Source organism: Nerophis lumbriciformis, linkage group LG22 (genome assembly GCF_033978685.3).
Source record: "Nerophis lumbriciformis linkage group LG22, RoL_Nlum_v2.1, whole genome shotgun sequence".
Lineage (NCBI taxonomy): Eukaryota > Metazoa > Chordata > Actinopteri > Syngnathiformes > Syngnathidae > Nerophis > Nerophis lumbriciformis.
In genome coordinates this window covers 38446704-38465399 of record NC_084569.2, presented here as the reverse complement: position 1 = coordinate 38465399, position 18696 = coordinate 38446704, and the positions used below count along the sequence as shown (strand labels likewise).

The 18696-nt window shown below is 39.0% G+C and overlaps 1 protein-coding gene across 2 annotated transcripts in view; it reads right to left on the bottom strand.

Moving 5' to 3' along the window:
• Positions 1–4885: 4885 nt before the first annotated feature.
• Positions 4886–18696, bottom strand: part of csf2rb (colony stimulating factor 2 receptor subunit beta) — a 37365-nt gene continuing 23554 nt past the window's right edge. The window contains exons 9-14 of one of the 2 annotated variants that reach the window (XM_061973354.1): positions 17036–17219; positions 16880–16976; positions 12976–13042; positions 12828–12901; positions 6120–6291; positions 4886–5977 (exon numbers count right to left, since the gene is read on the bottom strand). In XM_061973354.1, the coding sequence (XP_061829338.1) occupies positions 5696–5977; positions 6120–6291; positions 12828–12901; positions 12976–13042; positions 16880–16976; positions 17036–17219 (876 nt within the window). In that variant the 3' untranslated portion in view covers positions 4886–5695. The remainder of the gene's footprint in view (positions 5978–6119; positions 6292–12827; positions 12902–12975; positions 13043–16879; positions 16977–17035; positions 17220–18696) is intronic. The other variant, XM_061973356.1, reaches the window with a different exon arrangement.

Below are 18696 nucleotides of genomic sequence, written 5' to 3'. Positions count from 1 at the left end.
GCTTGAGTGATTGTTTCCTCGCCAAGTGTTTGAGCCGGGCAACAAAAGTAACAAAATATTGCACCGTTTGACTTTTCGTGAATCATACCCAGTAGTTCTGGTGCCTAGAAAAGCACCAAAATCAGAACCTACCCCTGTTAGCATGCTAACATAACGTGCTGGCTTTTTGAGCTAATTTTGCTGTCGTTTACCCTAACAGTCATATGACGTGGTATGTGCCACTTGTTAACTGTTAGCATGCGATCACGCTAACATCACTGTGCTAACTTTTTTTTTGCAAATGTTACGTTTTTTTGTCTAATTCAGCAGCTATACGCCTTACAGTCATATAACTTGGTATTTAAAACATGCTAACTGTATGCATGTTTATGTTAGCATGCTACCAATAAAGTGCTAGCTTTTTTAGTTAATTTTACTATCGTTTACCCTAGGGTCATATAACTTGGTATGTGACAGCTGTTAACCGTTAGTGTGCTAACTTTAGCACGCTAACAGTAAAGTGCTAACTTTTTTCTGTTTTTAATGTTTTTTTTGTCTAATTACGCAGCCATACACCTTACAGTCATATAACTTGGTGTTTAAAACATGTTCACTGTATGCACGTTTACGTTAGCATGCTAGCATGCTAACATAACGTGCTAGCTTTTTGAGCTAATTTTGCTGTCGTTTACCCTACAGTCACATGACTTGGTATGTGACACTTGTTAACTGTTAGCATGCTAACGTTAGCATGCCATCAGGCTAACATCACTGTGCTAACTTTTTTTTTTGCAAATGTTACGCTTTTTTGTCTAATTCAGCAGCTATACGCCTTACAGTCATATAACTTGGTATTTAAAACATGCTAACTGAATGCATGTTTACGTTAGCATGCTACCAATAAAGTGCTAGCTTTTTTAGTGAAGTTTACTATCATTTACCCTAGGGTCATATAACTTGGTATGTGACAGCTGTTAACTGTTAGTGTGCTAACTTTAGCATGCTAACAGTAAAGTGCTAACTTTTTTCTGTTTTTAATGTTTTTTTGTCTAATTACGCAGCCATACACCTTACAGTCATATAACTTGGTATTTAAGACATGCTCACTGTCTGCACGTTTACGTTAGCATGCTAGCATGCTAACATAACGTGCTAGCTTTTTGAGCTAATTTTGCTGTCGTTTACCCTACAGTCATATGACTTGGTATGTGCCAAGCGTGCTAACGTTAGCATGCTGACATTAAAGTGCTAACTTTTAAAGTTGTTTTTACACGTTTTACACAAACTCCCCAGCCATACACCTTAGAGTCATATAACCTGGTATGTGACACAAGCTAACTATTAGCATGCTAACCTTAGCTTGCTAACATGCTAACATTAGTATGCTTACTTTTTTTTAGCTAGTTTTGCAACCGTTTACACGGTTATGTGACATTTTTTTTTACCTGTTAGCATGCAAACGATAGCATGCTTGCAGGCTAACTTAAGCTTGCTAACCTTTTTCATCTAATTGTTACACTTTTTTTTTTCCTATTTCCACAGCCTTACACCTTTACGTCGTATATCTTGGTATATGAAACATGCTGACTGTTATCATGCATGCTAAGTGTTAGCATTTTTATGTAAACATGCTACTGTTTTAGGCTAGATCTGTGGCTCATGTTTTTTCATTACACCTAAAACTCACAGATTCTCAGACACTCAGGCACCATCTAATAAGTACGCCGGCTTCCGGGGACCCCCGGCCAGAGGTCCAGGGCACAGATAGCAGCAGGCCCATCAAAATTTCCGCGGGAATTTTCTTGTTATTTTTTATTATTGCATCTAATGGGGGTTTAGCCTTCCCTGTCTAGTGAAGCTTCTGTTCTGAACTTTAACCAAGGTTCCTTGAACGCACCATAATTATGTGCTTTGAGATGCGAATGTTTAACATAAACATAACTTTATCCGATGCTGCCACAAATTAATTCATTTTAATTTGACCTTTTTTATTTCCACCTATTCTGGTTCCCAAATATCGGTGCTGTGTGTAAGACTTAAATGTGTTTTCCATGCTGGCTTAATTAATCATGCGTAGGTTATGTTTCTCATTTTGATTCTAACAATCTCATAAATATTTTATAATGTTGTATTTTTTTTTAATGACTTACTGATTTAAATTAAAGAAAAAAAAACGGTTAAATATTGACAAAAGCACACACTGCAAAAACTGCAATCTAAGTAAGATTAAATATCTCAAATAAGGGTGATATTTGCTTATTTTCTGTCTGATAAGATAATTATTATCACTAAGCAGATTTTATGTTAGAGTGTTTTACTTGTTTTAAGTGTTTTGGTCCTAAATGATCTCAGTAAGATATTACAGCTTATTGCTGAGATTTGATGACCTATATTGAGTAAAACATGCTTGAAACTAGAATATCAACTGTTGCAAAGCTGTGTCGTCAACACTCACAAGTATAAAACTACTTTTTTAAAGTAATAATTTCTTATTTCAAGCATGAAAAAAAAAAACATAATTAAAACAGATGACAGCCAAATGGACTTTGCTGTTTTATTTATCAATGAAACAAGAGAAAATACTTACTTATATAGTAGTACAGTTGGCACAGTACAGTAAACTGACAGTTAATATTTAAACATTTGACATTTTAAACAATTTTGAACAGAAATAGTTCATGCACATTCAGATAAATTCTTCTAATTTACAATTAAAACCGGGTTGTATATATGCGCACTAATTGACTGAAAGAGCACGCACTTGCTGCGATGATGTCATGTTATCCATGGAAAAATGCATTTTTCGACCGTATGATTTGCCTGAGCGGCTAGGAGACCCCGAGAGTAACAAGCGCTTGCCTCGTTGCCTTTCCATTAAGAACAATAAATTAGTTTTTAGTATAAGTAAATGTAATGTCGAGCGCATATCATTATGTCAAGATAATGGCACTAGCGTTTACTTCATTTAATATTTTTCAACATATTGAGCAAAAAGGTCTCTTTTTCTTTTTCTACCAAGAAAAGTGCACTTGTTACTAGTGAGAATATACTTATTTTAAAGGGGAACATTATCACCAGACCTATGTAAGCGTCAAAATATACCTTGATGTTGCAGAAAAAAGACCATATATTTTTTTGTAAAAACAAGTTAGAACAGTAAAAACAAGGTACAACAGTAAAAACAAGGTACAACAGTAAAAACAAGGTACAACAGTAAAAACAAGGTACAACATTAAAAACAACAGTAAAAACAAGGTACAACAGAAAAAACAAGGTACAACATTAAAAACAACAGTAAAAACAAGGTACAACAGTAAAAACAAGGTACAACATTAAAAACAAGTTACAACAGTAAAAACAAGGTACAACAGTAAAAACAAGTTACAACAGTAAAAACAAGGTACAACAGTAAAAACAAGGTACAACATTAAAAACAAGGTACAACAGTAAAAACAAGTTACAACAGTAAAAACAAGGTACAACAGTAAAAACAAGGTACAAATACATAAAATACATACAACATACAAACCATCATGAAGGCATTGAGCTAAAAACAAAAAACATTTGTAGTACAATAAAAACTAATCATCACACGTCGCTTCCCACAAAAGGGACTGCATAGAAGCTAAGCTTGTTTAAGAAGCTCATTTACAAAGTCAGCAGCTGAGGGAACAGTTGGCACAGTACAGTAAACTGACAGTTAATATTTAAACATTTGACATTTCAAACAATTTTGAACAGAAATAGTTCATGCACATTCAGATAAATGCTTCAAAATTACAATAAAAAAATTGTCCGGGGGCCGGGCTGTATTTATATATATATATATATATATATATATATATATATATATATATATATATATATATATATATATATTTCCCTTGCACACTAATTGACTGAAAGAGGACGCACTTGGCGCGATGATGTCATGTTATCGATGGAAAAATGCCTTTTTAGACAACATGATTTGCCTGAGCGGCTAGGAGACCCCGAGAGTAACAAGCGGTTGCCTTGTTGCCTTTCCATTAAGAACAATAAACTAGTTTTTAGTATAAGTTTGCTGGTTTCAAGAAATGTAATGCCGAGCGCATATCATTATGTCAAGATAATGGCACTAGCATTTACTTCATTTAAAGGGGTACATTATCACCAGACCTATGTAAGCGTCAATATATACCTTGATGTTGCAGAAAAAAGACCATATATTTTTTTAACCGATTTCCGAAATCTAAATCGGTGAATTTTGGCGAATTAAACGCCTTTCTAATATTCGCCCTCGGAGCGATGACGCCACTACGTGACGTCACATCGGGAAGCAATCCGCCATTTTCTCAAACACCGAGTCAAATCAGCTCTGTTATTTTCCGTTTTTTCGACTGTTTTCCGTACCTTGGAGACATCGTGCCTCGTCGGTGTGTTGTCGGAGGGTGTAACAACACGAACAGGGACGGATTCAAGTTGCACCAGTGGCCCAAAGATGCCAAAGTGGCAAGAAATTGGACGTTTGTTCCGCACACTTTACCGACGAAAGCTATGCTACGACAGAGATGGCAAGAATGTGTGGATATCCTGCGACACTCAAAGCAGATGCATTTCCAACGATAAAGTCAAAGAAATCTGCCGCCAGAACCCCCATCGAATCTGCCGGAGTGTGTGAGCAATTCAGGGACAAAGGACCTCGGTAGCACGGCAAGCAATGGCGGCAGTTTGTTCCCGCAGACGAGCGAGCTAAACCCCCTGGATGTCTTGTCTTACACACCGTCCCTTATGCCACCGAAGATGATCAAGAGAAGAATATCGACCCTAGCTTCCCTGGCCTGCTGACATGAGGGTATGTCTACAGAATATATTAATTGATGAAAATTGGGCTGTCTGCACTCTCAAAGTGCATAATGTTGCCAAATGTATTTCATATGCTGTAAACCTAGTTCATAGTTGTTAGTTTCCTTTAATGCCAAACAAACACATACCAATCGTTGGTTAGAAGGCGATCGCCGAATTCGTCCTCGCTTTCTCCCGTCGTGTCGTTTTCGTCGGTTTCGCTTGCATACGGTTCAAACCGATATGGCTCAATAGCTTCAGTTTCTTCTTCAATTTCGTTTTCGCTACCTGCCTCCACACTACAACCATCCGTTTCAATACATGCGTAATCTGTTGAATCGCTTAAGCCGCTGAAATCCGAGTCTGAATCCGAGCTAATGTCGCTATAGCTTGCTGTTCTATGCGCCATGTTTGTTTGTGTTGGCATCACTATGTGACGTCACAGGAAAATGGACGGGTGTTTATAACGATGGTTAAAATCAGGCACTTTGAAGCTTTTTTTAGGGATGGGTAAAATTTTGAAAAAAACTTCGAAAAATAAAATAAGCCACTGGGAACTGATTTTTAATGGTTTTAACCCTTTAAGGTATTTTTGGGTCCATTGAGGTTAGCTAATTTTACTTGTTTTGGAAAGTCTTGACAAGCCAAATTTCCTTTTTCTATTGGCAGATCATTTTGCTTAGTTCAAATAAAATACCCCCTAATTTTTGTATTTTTTTTTCTTGTTTTTGAACACTGACTTTTTTTCCAACCACATATGCTGATTCTGATTCACTGGATCAGGCTTTAGGTCTCAGTCAGCTACTGCCCTCTACTGGCCAGACATCACATAACACTTGGTGATTAAATGATATTTTGGGTTTAGATTCGGAAGCATGCACCCAAAGACTTACTATGAGGGCACAAAACAATACCCCGAGGCCCTGATGGTGGGCCAGGAGGGTCCCGAGCTGTATTCCAGGGGAAGATCACTGCTGGTGGGTGGATTATCCGTGTTATCAACGCACTGATGGCGCTGCTCACACCTCTGTGTGTTTGAGTGCGACGCCAGATCCTGGCAACGCTCGCCATCTCTATACTGGGTGAAGAACACCGAGGACGGCGAGTCAGGACCGTGTGGCGGCGTTTCGTCTTTCTCCTCCGTCACTTCACACCTGCACTTGGAGTCTACGGACTGACAAGTAGACATGAAGTCATTTTTTAAGTCATCTCAGTAAATGCCGTAAAAATGTGTCTGTAACATTTTGAGTGAAATGTTTTTTTGTTTTTTTTATGCAGCTGCATATCTGACAAATGGTTGTGAGTGACTCGCTGACCTGACAGAGGATATATGGGCCGCTGAAGTGCACCAGAAGGTCAGAGCTATTAACCCCCCCAGCAGGGAGGGGAAGGCTATTACACTTGCGGTCCTGTCGGTCCTGTCGGTCCTGCTCCAAATCTTTATTTCCAGCATCCTCAGATGGCCTAACCAAGGAGCTCGAGGAGCTGCTGAGAGAGGAAGACATTTTTATTCTTAGTGATCTCACTCGTGAAGTCGTGCAATATTCCGTGTGGTTGCTACAAATGTTAGCAAGCTAAGGTTAGCATGCTAACAGCTTGTGTCACATACCAAATTATATGGCTCTAAGGTGTATAGCGGGGGAATTTCAGTTTTTAAAAGCATCCACAGTCTGTGGTGCCCTCAGGTGGTCAGGGAGAGCGTTCCAATACAGTGTATTAAAAAAAATAAAAAAATAAAAAATAAATACAAATAAAAACTAGAACAGCAAAATAGCTAAAACTTTTATGCATATATCTAAAAAAGAAGGGTTTTTAAGCCTTTTTTTAAAAGCATCCACAGTCTGTGGTGCCCTCAGGTGGTCAGGGAGAGCGTTCCACAGACTGGGAGCGGCGGAGCAGAAAGCCCAATATCCCATTGTTCGTAGCTTTGTCCTCGGAGGTAGCACGCTAACAGTCAACAAGTCATATGACTCTAAGGTGTATAGCGGGGGAATTTCAGTAAAAATAATTTTAAAAGTTAGCGCTTTAATAATAATAATAATAATAATAGATTGTATTTGTAAAAAGCACTTTACATTGAGTAAACAACCTCAAAGTGCTACAGTGTATTAAACAAAATAAAAAATAAATAAATAAATAAATACAAATAAAAACTAGAACAGCAAAATAGCTAAAACTTTTGTGCATATATCTAAAAAAGAAGGGTTTTTAAGCCTTTTTTTTTTTAAAAGCATCCACAGTCTGTGGTGCCCTCAGGTGGTCAGGGAGAGCCTTCCACAGACTGGGAGCGGCGGAGCAGAAAGCCTAATATCCCATTGTCTGTAGCTTTGTCCTCGGAGGTAGCACGCCAACAGTCAACAAGTGTCACATACCAAGTCATATGACTCTAAGGTGTATAGCGGGGGAATTTCAGTAAAAATAACTTTAAAAGTTAGCGCTTTAATAATAATAATAATAATAATAGATTGTATTTGTAAAAAGCACTTTACATTGAGTAAACAACCTCAAAGTGCTACAGTGTATTAAAAAAAAAAAAAAAAATAAAAAAAAATAAAAACTAGAACAGCAAAATAGCTAAAACTATTATTCATATATCTAAAAAAGAAGGGTTTTAAAGCCTTTTTTAAAAGCATCCACAGTCTGTGGTGCCCTCAGGTGGTCAGGGAGAGCGTTCCACAGACTGGGAGCGGCGGAGCAGAAATCCCAATATCCCATTGTTCGTAGCTTTGTCCTCGGAGGTAGCACGCTAACAGTTAACAAGTGTGACATACCAAGTCATATGACTCTAAGGTGTATAGCGGGGGAATTTCAGTAAAAATAACTTTAAAAGTTAGCGCTTTAATAATGATAATAATAATAGATTGTATTTGTAAAAAGCACTTTACATTGAGTAAACAACCTCAAAGTGCTACAGTGTATTAAAAAAAAAAAAAAAAAAAATACAAATAAAAACTAGGAAAGCAAAATAGCTAAAACTATTATGCATATATCTAAAAAAGAAGGGTTTTTAAGCCTTTTTTTTTTTTTAATATCCACAGTCTGTGGTGCCCTCAGGTGGTCAGGGAGAGCGTTCCACAGACTGGGAGCGACGGAGCAGAAAGCCTAATATCCCATTGTCCGTAGCTTCGTCCTCGGAGGTAGCACGCTAACAGTTAACAAGTGTCACATACCAAGTCATATGACTCTAAGGTGTATAGCGGGGGAATTTCAGTAAAAATAATTTTAAAAGTTAGCGCTTTAATAATAATAATAATAATAATAGATTGTATTTGTAAAAAGCACTTTACCATGAGTAAACAACCTCAAAGTGCTACAGTGTATTAAAAAAAATAAATACAAATAAAAACTAGAACAGCAAAATACCTAAAACTATTATGCATATGTCTAAAAAAGAAGAGTTTTTAAGCCTTTTTTAAAAGCATCCACAGTTTGTGGTGCCCTCAGGTGGTCAGGGAGAGCGTTCCACAGACTGGGAGTGGCGGAGCAGAAAGCCCGATATCCATGACTTTATAAAAGTCCTATATAAGTGTTATAATGAAGTCAACACATGATGTACCGTATTTTTCGGACTATAAGTCGCAGTTTTTTTCATAGTTTGCCCGGGGGTGCGACTTATACTCAGGCGCGACTTATGTGTGAAATGATTAACACATTAGCGTAAAATATCAAATAATATTATTGATCTCATTCACGTAAGAGACTAGACGTATAAGATTTCATGGGATTTAGCGATTAGATTGTTTGGTAAACGTATAGCATGTTCTATATGTTATAGTTATTTGAATGACTCTTACCATAATATGTTACGTTAACATGTCGGAGGCAGATATTTACATATATTCGAATTTAAGTGTTACTTCCTTTATTTCATAGTCATATTTGAAAACAGCTCGTGTTTTTCCATTTGTTCTCTTTCTGTTTGTCTGCAAGTAAACTGTGTGTGTTAACCTTAAAGCTTTGGAATGTAAGAAAGAGAGATAATGTGCATGTGTTTTGACTAGAGAGACTTAAGAGGGGAGAGGGTTTTGTCGGGAGAACAGACCATCTTAGCGGGGCGATTGAATGTTCTATGCTGGACTGGTGTAAATGTATATATGCAAAGCTTTGCAAATATATTACAAAATACCTATTCTGTCTCTGGTGGTTTTTCAACTCGGCTTTAAGTGTCGTAAAGAGCTTGGGAGCGACTTGTGACTTGAATTCCCTGGGAGGAACAACTGGTCCAAAACGCAACACATACCAGTTGGTTATTTATGCCTCATATAACGTACACTTATTCAGCCTGTTGTTCACTATTCTTTATTTATTTTAAATTGCCTTTCAAATGTCTATTCTTGCTGTTGGCTTTTATCAAATACATTTCCCCAAAAAAATGCCACTTATACTCCAGTGCGACTTATATATGTTTTTTCCCTTCTTTATTATGCATTTTCGGCCGGTGCGACTTATACTCCGGAGCGACTTATACTCCGAATAATACGGTAAAAGTCCATATTAGCTATATCAACCTACTATCAAAATGACTGTGTCTCAGGCTGACACAAATCTTCGTTGAAAGAAATGTTGAAATGCAATATTTATTCTACCCATTTTTACAACATTGGAAAACATTAGTAAAACGGAGGGTGAGATAACTCCTGGAGATGACTGGCTTAGAATGGCCAAAGGTGTAGATGGGTGTGTCCAAGTTAAAGGAAACAGCAAATCTAATAGCTTCTGATAGCTCAAGCACAGCTCATTTTATGACCTATTCTGTGTTATATGTGTTTGATGTTGCACCATTGCACCAAGACAAATTCCTAGTTTGTGAACAAACAAACAATGGCAATAAAAACTATTCTGATTCTGATTCTAATGGATTTGTAACAATCTATGCAAGCTGGGTAATGTTTGCTGCGGTCTATAACGCTACACAAATAACAATCAGACATGTACACGAGGAAGACATTTTTACTCTTAGTGATCTCGCTAATCAATCAATCAATCAATGTTTATTTATATAGCCCTAAATCACAAGTGTCTCAAAGGGCTGCACAAGCCACAATGACATCCGCGGTTCAGAAACCACATAAGGGCAAGGAAAAACTCACAACCCAGTGGGATGTCAATGTGAATGACTATGAGAAACCTTGGCTAGGACCACAGATGTGGGTGACCCCCACCCCTAGGGGAGACCGGATGCAATGGACGTCGAGTGGGTCTGACATAATATTGTGAAAGTCCAGCCCTCGACGCAAATCCCATAGGGGTGATGGAAGGATGGTCAGCGCCGAGAGCTGCGGCCTGCCACCATTACCTCGCACTCCCTTCCCTCTGTTGCTAGATATCTGGAGATGTATGTTGTAATATGTATATGTGCTTTGCTATGGAGGTTTTTTCCCACTCCAGCCCAGTCTACATTGTATTTTTTTTACTCATCCTTCCCCAGTGTTTTACCTTTTGTCCCATCTTTTACGGGGCGCCTTGTGGCGACCCATCGGCGTTCCTGTTCTGTAACCCTGTACACTGTTTGTTTGTCTCATCTTGAACGGGTTTGTGCTGAAAACAAAGTTTTGTTGTACTTGTGCAATGACAATAAATACCCATCTATCTATCTATCTATCTGTAGTGGATCTAACATAATAGTGTGAGAGTCCAGTCCACAGTGGATCTAACATAATAGTGAGAGTCCAGTCCATCGTGGATCTAACATAATATTGTGAAATTCCAGTCCATAGTGGATCTAACATAATAGTGAGAGTCCATTCCATAGTGGATCTAACATAATAATGAGAGTCCAGTCCATAGTGGATCTAACATAATAGTGAGAGTCCAGTCCATAGTGGATCTAACATAATAGTGAGAGTCCAGTCCACAGTGGATCTAACATAATAGTGTGAGAGTCCAGTCCATAGTGAATCTAACATAATAGTGTGAGAGTCCAGTCCATAGTGGATCTAACATAATAATGAGAGTCCAGTCCATAGTGGATCTAACATAATAGTGAGAGTCCAGTCCATAGTGGATCTAAAATAATAGTGAGAGTCCAGTCCATAGTGGATCTAACATAATAGTGAGAGTCCAGTCCATAGTGGATCTAACATAATAGTGAGAGTCCAGTCCATAGTGGATCTAACACAATAGTGAGAGTCCAGTCCATAGTGGATCTAACATAATAGTGAGAGAGTCCAGTCCATAGTGAATCTAACATAATAGTGAGAGTCCAGTCCATAGTGGATCTAACATAATAGTGAGAGTCCAGTCCATAGTGGATCTAACATAATAGTGAGAGTCCAGTCCATAGTGGATCTAACATAATAGTGAGAGTCCAGTCCATAGTGGATCTAACATAATAGTGAGAGTCCAGTCCATAGTGAATCTAACATAATAGTGATAGTCCAGTCCATAGTGGATCTAACATAATAGTGAGAGTCCAGTCCATAGTGGATCTAACATAATAGTGAGAGTCCAGTCCATAGTGGATCTAACATAATAGTGTGAGAGTCCAGTCCATAGTGGATCTAACATAATAGTGAGAGTCCAGTCCATAGTGGATCTAACATAATAGTGAGAGTCCAGTCCATAGTGGATCTAACATAATAGTGAGAGTCCAGTCCATAGTGAATCTAACATAATAGTGATAGTCCAGTCCATAGTGGATCAAACATAATAGTGAGAGTCCAGTCCATAGTGGATCTAACATAATAGTGACAGTCCAGTCCATAGTGGATCTAACATAATTGTGAGAGTCCAGTCCATACTGGATCTAACATAATAATGAGAGTCCAGTCCATAGTGGATCTAACATAATAGTGAGAGTCCAGTCCATAGTGGATCTAACATAATAGTGTGAGAGTCCAGTCCATAGTGGATCTAACATAATAGTGAGAGTCCAGTCCATAGTGAATCTAACATAATAGTGAGAGTCCAGTCCATAGTGGATCTAACATAATAGTGAGAGTCCAGTCCATAGTGGATCTAACATAATAGTGAGAGTCCAGTCCATAGTGGATCTAACATAATAGTGAGAGTCCAGTCCATAGTAAATCTAACATAATAGTGAGAGTCCAGTCCATAGTGGATCCAACATAATAGTGAGAGTCCAGTCCATAGTGGATCTAACATTATAGTGAGAGTCCAGTCCATAGTGGATCTAACATAATAGTAAGAGTCCAGTCCATAGTGGATCCAACATTATAGTGAGAGTCCAGTCCATAGTGGATCTAACATAATAGTGAGAGTCCAGTCCATAGTGAATCTAACATAATAGTGAGAGTCTAGTCCATAGTGGATCTAACATAATAGTGAGAGTCCAGTCCATAGTGGATTTAACATAATAGTGAGAGTCCAGTCCATAGTGGATCTAACCTTATAGTGAGAGTCCAGTCCATAGTGGATCTAACATAATAGTAAGAGTCCAGTCCATAGTGGATCTAACATTATAGTGAGAGTCCAGTCCATAGTGGATCTAACATAATAGTGAGAGTCCAGTCCATAGTGAATCTAACATAATAGTGAGAGTCTAGTCCATAGTGGATCTAACATAATAGTGAGAGTCCAGTCCATAGTGGATTTAACATAATAGTGAGAGTCCAGTCCATAGTGGATCTAACATAATAGTGAGAGTCCAGTCCATAGTGGATCTAACATAATAATGAGAGTCCAGTTCATAGTGGATCTAACATAATAGTGAGAGTCCAGTCCATAGTGGATCTAACATAATAGTGAGAGTCCAGTCCATAGTGGATCTAACATAATAGTGTGAGAGTCCAGTCCATAGTGGATCTAACATAATAGTGACAGTCCAGTCCATAGTGGATCTAACATAATAGTGAGAGTCCAGTCCATAGTGGGGCCAGCAGGAGACCATCCCGAGCGGAGACGGGTCAGCAGTGCAGAGATGTCCCCAACCGATGCACCCCGGGTCCCGACTCTGAACAGCCAGCACTTCATCCTCCCCCCCCTAATGAAGTCGTGCAATATTCCGTGTGGTTGACTACACAGCGGTCAAAATGGTCATATATCGTTTATTAACATTCACTTACCTTGTCGACACACTGTCCATGTGCTGCACTTTCCAGATGCAAGTGCTGTCTATCAGGGCTTGATTGGCGGCACACTGGATAAGGACATGACAAAATAACTCTCGATCCGCTACCACTGTTCCGGTTTGTGATCGTTGAATTTCCTCACCTGGATTCCCGACAGAGCTTTGCTTTTGCCAGGAGAAGGAATTGAGCTCACCCAGACCGTCATTTTGCTTCCAGAAGATTGCAAATCAAAACAATCAGTCAACATATCATTAGGTATCTCACAAAAGTTAATGCGTTCATCACATTTTAGCAACCGCTTTTAGTACTATACTATAGAGTTGTGGTTCATGAAGGGAAACATACATTTCCAATATAAACTCAGACATTCTGAAGCAGAGCTCTTAACTGGTTCCACATGTTTGATTTCTTTAGTACAGTGCAGTGTTGTTCGCCGATACCAATATTTTGGTACCGGTACCAACATTTTTTCGATACTTTGATAATTTTCTAAATAAAGGGGACCAAAAAAAATGTGCATTATTGGCTTTATTTTAAAGGGGAACATTATCACAATTTCAGAAGGGTTAAAACTATTAAAAATCAGTTCCCAGTGGCTTATTATATTTTTCGAAGTTTTTTTCAAAATTTTACCCATCACGCAATATCCCTAAAAAAAGCTTCAAGGTGCCTGATTTTAACCATCGTTATATACACCCGTCCATTTTCCTGTGACGTCACATAGTGAAGCCAACACAAACAAACATGGCGGAAAGAACAGCAAGCTATAGCGACATTAGCTCCGATTCAGACTCGGATTTCAGCGGCGTAAGCGATTCAACAGATTACGCATGTATTGAAACGGATGGTTGTAGTGTGGAGGCAGGTAGCGAAAACGAAATTGAAGAAGAAACTGAAGCTATTGAGCCATATCGGTTTGAACCGTATGCAAGCGAAACCGACGAAAACGACACGACGGGAGAAAGCGAGGACGAATTCGGCGATCGCCTTCAAACCAACGATTGGTATGTGTTTGTTTGGCATTAAAGGAAACTAACAACTATGAACTAGGTTTACAGCATATGAAATACATTTGGCAACAACATGCACTTTGAGAGTGCAGACAGCCCAATTTTCATCAATTAATATATTCTGTAGACATACCCTCATGTCAGCAGGCCAGGGAAGCTAGGGTCGATATTCTTCTCTTGATCATCTTCGGTGGCATAAGGGACGGTGTGTAAGACAAGACATCCAGGGGGTTTAGCTCGCTCGTCTGCGGGAACAAACTGCCGCCATTGCTTGCTGTGCTACCGAGGTCCTTTGTCCCTGAATTGCTCACACACTCCGGCAGATTCAATGGGGGTCTGGCGGCAGATTTCTTTGACTTTATCGTTGGAAATGCATCTGCTTTGAGTGTCGCAGGATATCCACACATTCTTGCCATTCTCTGTCGTAGCATAGCTTTCGTCGGTAAAGTGTGCGGAACAAACGTCCAATTTCTTGCCACTTTGGCATCTTTGGGCCACTGGTGCAACTTGAATCCGTCCCTGTTCGTGTTGTTACACCCTCCGACAACACACCGACGAGGCATGATGTCTCCAAGGTACGGAAAACAGTCGAAAAAAACGGAAAATAACAGAGCTGATTTGACTCGGTGTTTGAGAAAATGGCGGATTGCTTCCCGATGTGACGTCACGTTGTCACATCACATTGTTCCGAGAGCGAATATTAGAAAGGCGTTTAATTCGCCTAAATTCACCCATTTAGAGTTCGGAAATCAGTTAAAAAAATATATGGTCTTTTTTCTGCAACATCAAGGTATATATTGACACTTACATAGGTGTGGTGATAATGTTCCCCTTTAACAACAAATGTTAGGGTACATTAAACATATGTTTCTTATTGCAAGTTTGTCCTTAAATAAAATAGTGAACATACTAGACAACTTGTCTTTTAGTAGTAAGCAAGCAAACAAAGACTCCTAATTTGACGTATGCAGTAACATATTGTGTCATTTTACGTTCTATTATTTTGTCAACATTATTAAGGACAAGTGGTAGAAAATGAATTATTAATCTACTTGTGAATATCTGCTTACTTTCTCTTTTCACATGTTCTATCAAATTTCCGTTAAAATCTAATAATCACTTATTCTTCTATTGGTTGGATGCTTTGCATTAGTTTTGGATGATACCACAAAGTTGGGTATCAATCCGATACCAAGTAGTTACAGGATCACACATTGGCGGTGGCGGACCGGTACATTGATTCATTAGTATTGCGGTACTATACTAATACCAATATACCGTACAACCATAGTACTCAGTTTAAGAGTGCACCAACTTAAGAGTGTTTTGAGATAAGAGCTGTCTCTTGGCTAATTGTTATGCTCTAAGTTGCAAGCAAACATTTGAGTTTAGGACTGGAACTAAGGATTATTTGGATGGAAGATTACTCAACAATTATCTTAACGATTAGTCGGATAATAAAGCGTACGCATATTTATTGGCTCTAATTTTCCATTGACTTCTAAATCCAGCTTAAGTTAGTTTAGGCAAGCGTCCGCTCTCGCGTCGTCAGAGCCACTGTGGGCATGTCTTTAAGACACGGTTCACTTCCGTGTTCGTCACCCCTGTGGGCACAACTTATGAGTTACCCCCAGATGTCCGCTGAATGCGAAACGGTCGCGAAACTGCACACACATGGCGGAAAACTCTTATAAGGGGCCGTTATAAGGGGACATTATTCAGAATTACCTCTTACATACACTACTGAAAAGCTCTCACATAACCAACTGAAATGTTTTTCTCTCACACACACTACTGAAACAAGACATGATCAGCGGCAACAGGTCATGACAGTATCACTGCTAGTCCGCACCGCACTGAAGCAAAATGAGTCCAAATCCAGCCGACAATGTTGAAGTAATATCTAAACGGCAGACATGTATCCATGAAAATATGGAAAAGCTGCTGATGGTGTGTTGGGCGAAGAAGCAGCTGGAAGGAGACACTGTAGAAGTTCACTCTCCAAGGTAAATGCTATACATTATTATTACTTCAAAAAACTACTGTACTTAGTACTCCAGTCTATTGTATTGATTTCCAAACATTTTTTTTAAAGTGTGCTTTCTAGAGCAGTGTTTTTCAACCTTTTTGGAGCCAAGGCACATTTTTGTTCATTGAAAAAAATGTGGAGGCTCACCACCAGCAGAAAACATTAAAAATGTAAACTCAAAAGTTGATATTGACAGTAAAAAGTCATTGTTGCAATCGTTGGATATTAATTCAAACCATAACCAAGCATGCATCACTATAGCTCTTGTCTCAAAGTAGGTGTACTGTCACCACCTGTCACATCACGCTATGACTTATTTGGAGTTTATTGGTGTTTTCCTGTGTGTAGTGTCTTGCGTTCCTATTTTGGCGGCTTTTCCTGTTTTGCTGGTATTTTCCTGTAGCAGCTTCATGTCTTCCTTTGAGCGATATTCCCCGCACCTGCCTTGTTTTAGCAATCAAGACTATTTCAGTTGTGCGGACGCTATCCTTCTTTGTGTGGAAATTGTTGATCGTCATGTCATGTTCGGATGTACTTTGTGGACGCCGTCTGCTCCACACGCTGTAAGTCTTTGCTGTCGTCCAGCATTCTGTTTTTGTTTACTTTGTAGCCAGTTCAGTTTTAGTTTCGTTTTCCGTAGCCATCCCTAAGCTTCAATGCCTTTTTTAGGAGAAATCGCCTTTTGTTTATTTTTGGTTTAAGCATTAGATACGACGTTTACAAAGCAATTAGCTACCTGCTGCCACCTGCTGATATGGAAGAGTATTACACGGTTACTCTGTCGAGCTCTAGACAGCACCGACACTCAACAACGGCACTGTATTTGCAGACTATAATTACTGGTTGGCATAAAATATTTTTAACCCAAATAGGTGAAATTAGATAATCTCTCACGGCACACCAGACTGAATCTCACAGTGGTTGAAAAACACGGTTCTAGAGGTACTACTGTATTGTAGTAAAATGGTTGCTGATATGTGACTTTTGTGAGGGTTAAATAAAAGTACCTGTGACATTGTGGAATAGCGTAGTAGAATACCCAGAAGACGATGGCCACAAACAGACTGATGAAGGAATAGACCACGGTGGTGAAGGGCCAGGGGGCTGAATAACGATATTGTAAAATACATCAATCAAGAAAGCCACACTTCACTTTACAGTACCTGGATGTGAGGTCCAATCAAGTGGTTCGGTCCAATCCGAGGGATTTCCTTCGTAATGTGATCCCTCTCCAGGGACGACTAAAGACCTGACTCGGACTCGGTGGTGCTGGGATGGGCTCAGAGACACACCTGGGATGGTCACTGATGTGGAACCCTCTGAGACGTTCAGCAGGACAGAAGCGTCCTGCAAAAAAAGAATACATATTTCTGTTTAGTACATTATTTCACTGTCAATGCCGATACATTTGTTGGAATTCCCCTTTGAATGCTAGAGATTTGAATGCGGTGTGGCCAGCATGTGGAGGATGTTGACTCCTGGTTACCGATACGTTCTTAGACCTTTCACGTAGGTCATGCATTTTGTCAGTTGTTATCCCACAAACACATTCATCCATTTTCTATAGCGCTTATCTTCACTAGAGTCGCGGGTAAGCTGGAACCTATCCCAGTTGACTTCTGGCAAGAGGCTAGGTACACCCTTCACTGGTGGCCAGCCAATTGCAGGGCAAATATAGGGAAACAACCTAATGTTCCTTATATATGAGAGAAATAAACATGCTTTCAAAATGCAGATATAATACTTTAACTTAACTTTAACTTTACACATACAAACTGTAGCACACAAAAAAGCACATTTAATAAAAAAAAACTTTATTATGGTCTTACCTTTACTTATAAATTAGGTCCATGCGCCGCAAGTAAAGCCCTCACTTAAACTTTCCACGTGCAAGATTGAATCTATTTAAAAAAAGTGTAACCGAGGGTTTATAAATGTCGCCTATACTGTATGAAACTACAAAATAACAAACACGGAGGCTCCAGTTTACACGAGGACCACTTTATTTACCTTCTTTCAAAAACTTCCGCTCCACTCCGTGTCGTCACTTCCGCTCTTAGCGCCTTCAAAATAAGAGCTCAAGGCATATACTGTATAACAGCGCATAACAGGAACTTAACATCACAAAGAGGAAAGCCCATAAAAATAGGTTACAAAAGTTATTCAATAAGAAGCCAAAAAGTGCAAAAACAATAATGTTCGTGTTGGAGGAGTTGTGAATTATGTACACCTGCAGTCTGCAGGTGTACCTAATGTTGCGGCCCTGCAGTCATTCACAACTCCTCCAACACGAACATTATTGTTTTTGCACTTTTTGGCTTCTTATGAAATAACTTTTTTAAATAGATTAAATCTTGCACGTGGAAAGTTTAAGTGTGGGCTTTAGTTGATACAACAATTCTACAGGAGGCGGGATTACTGGAGCCTCAGCCAGTGCGTCTTTTGCAGCCGTTTTATGATCGCTCAGCACAAAAAATACGTTACACACATACAGTTGTTGACAAAATACACTGTACATTATATACCTCAGCTAACTAAACTATGGAAATGTATAATAGAATTCATATAGCAATACAGTCTCACTGCACAGCAGGCCAGCAGTTAGCCGAGTCCGGAATCCATGTTGAGGCACTGAGTGACGTGCCTCAACTGGCTGCTGATCACCGCACCGTCTCTTCTCAGTATTTGAACGGCAAATGTGAAAATTCAGCGATTTTGAATAAAAATAATCTAAAACTGGTGAAGTTAAATGGAAAATAACTTTATAGTATAATCACTGGATACATATAACAATTTAATTAATTTTTTTTCTTTTTACATTTTT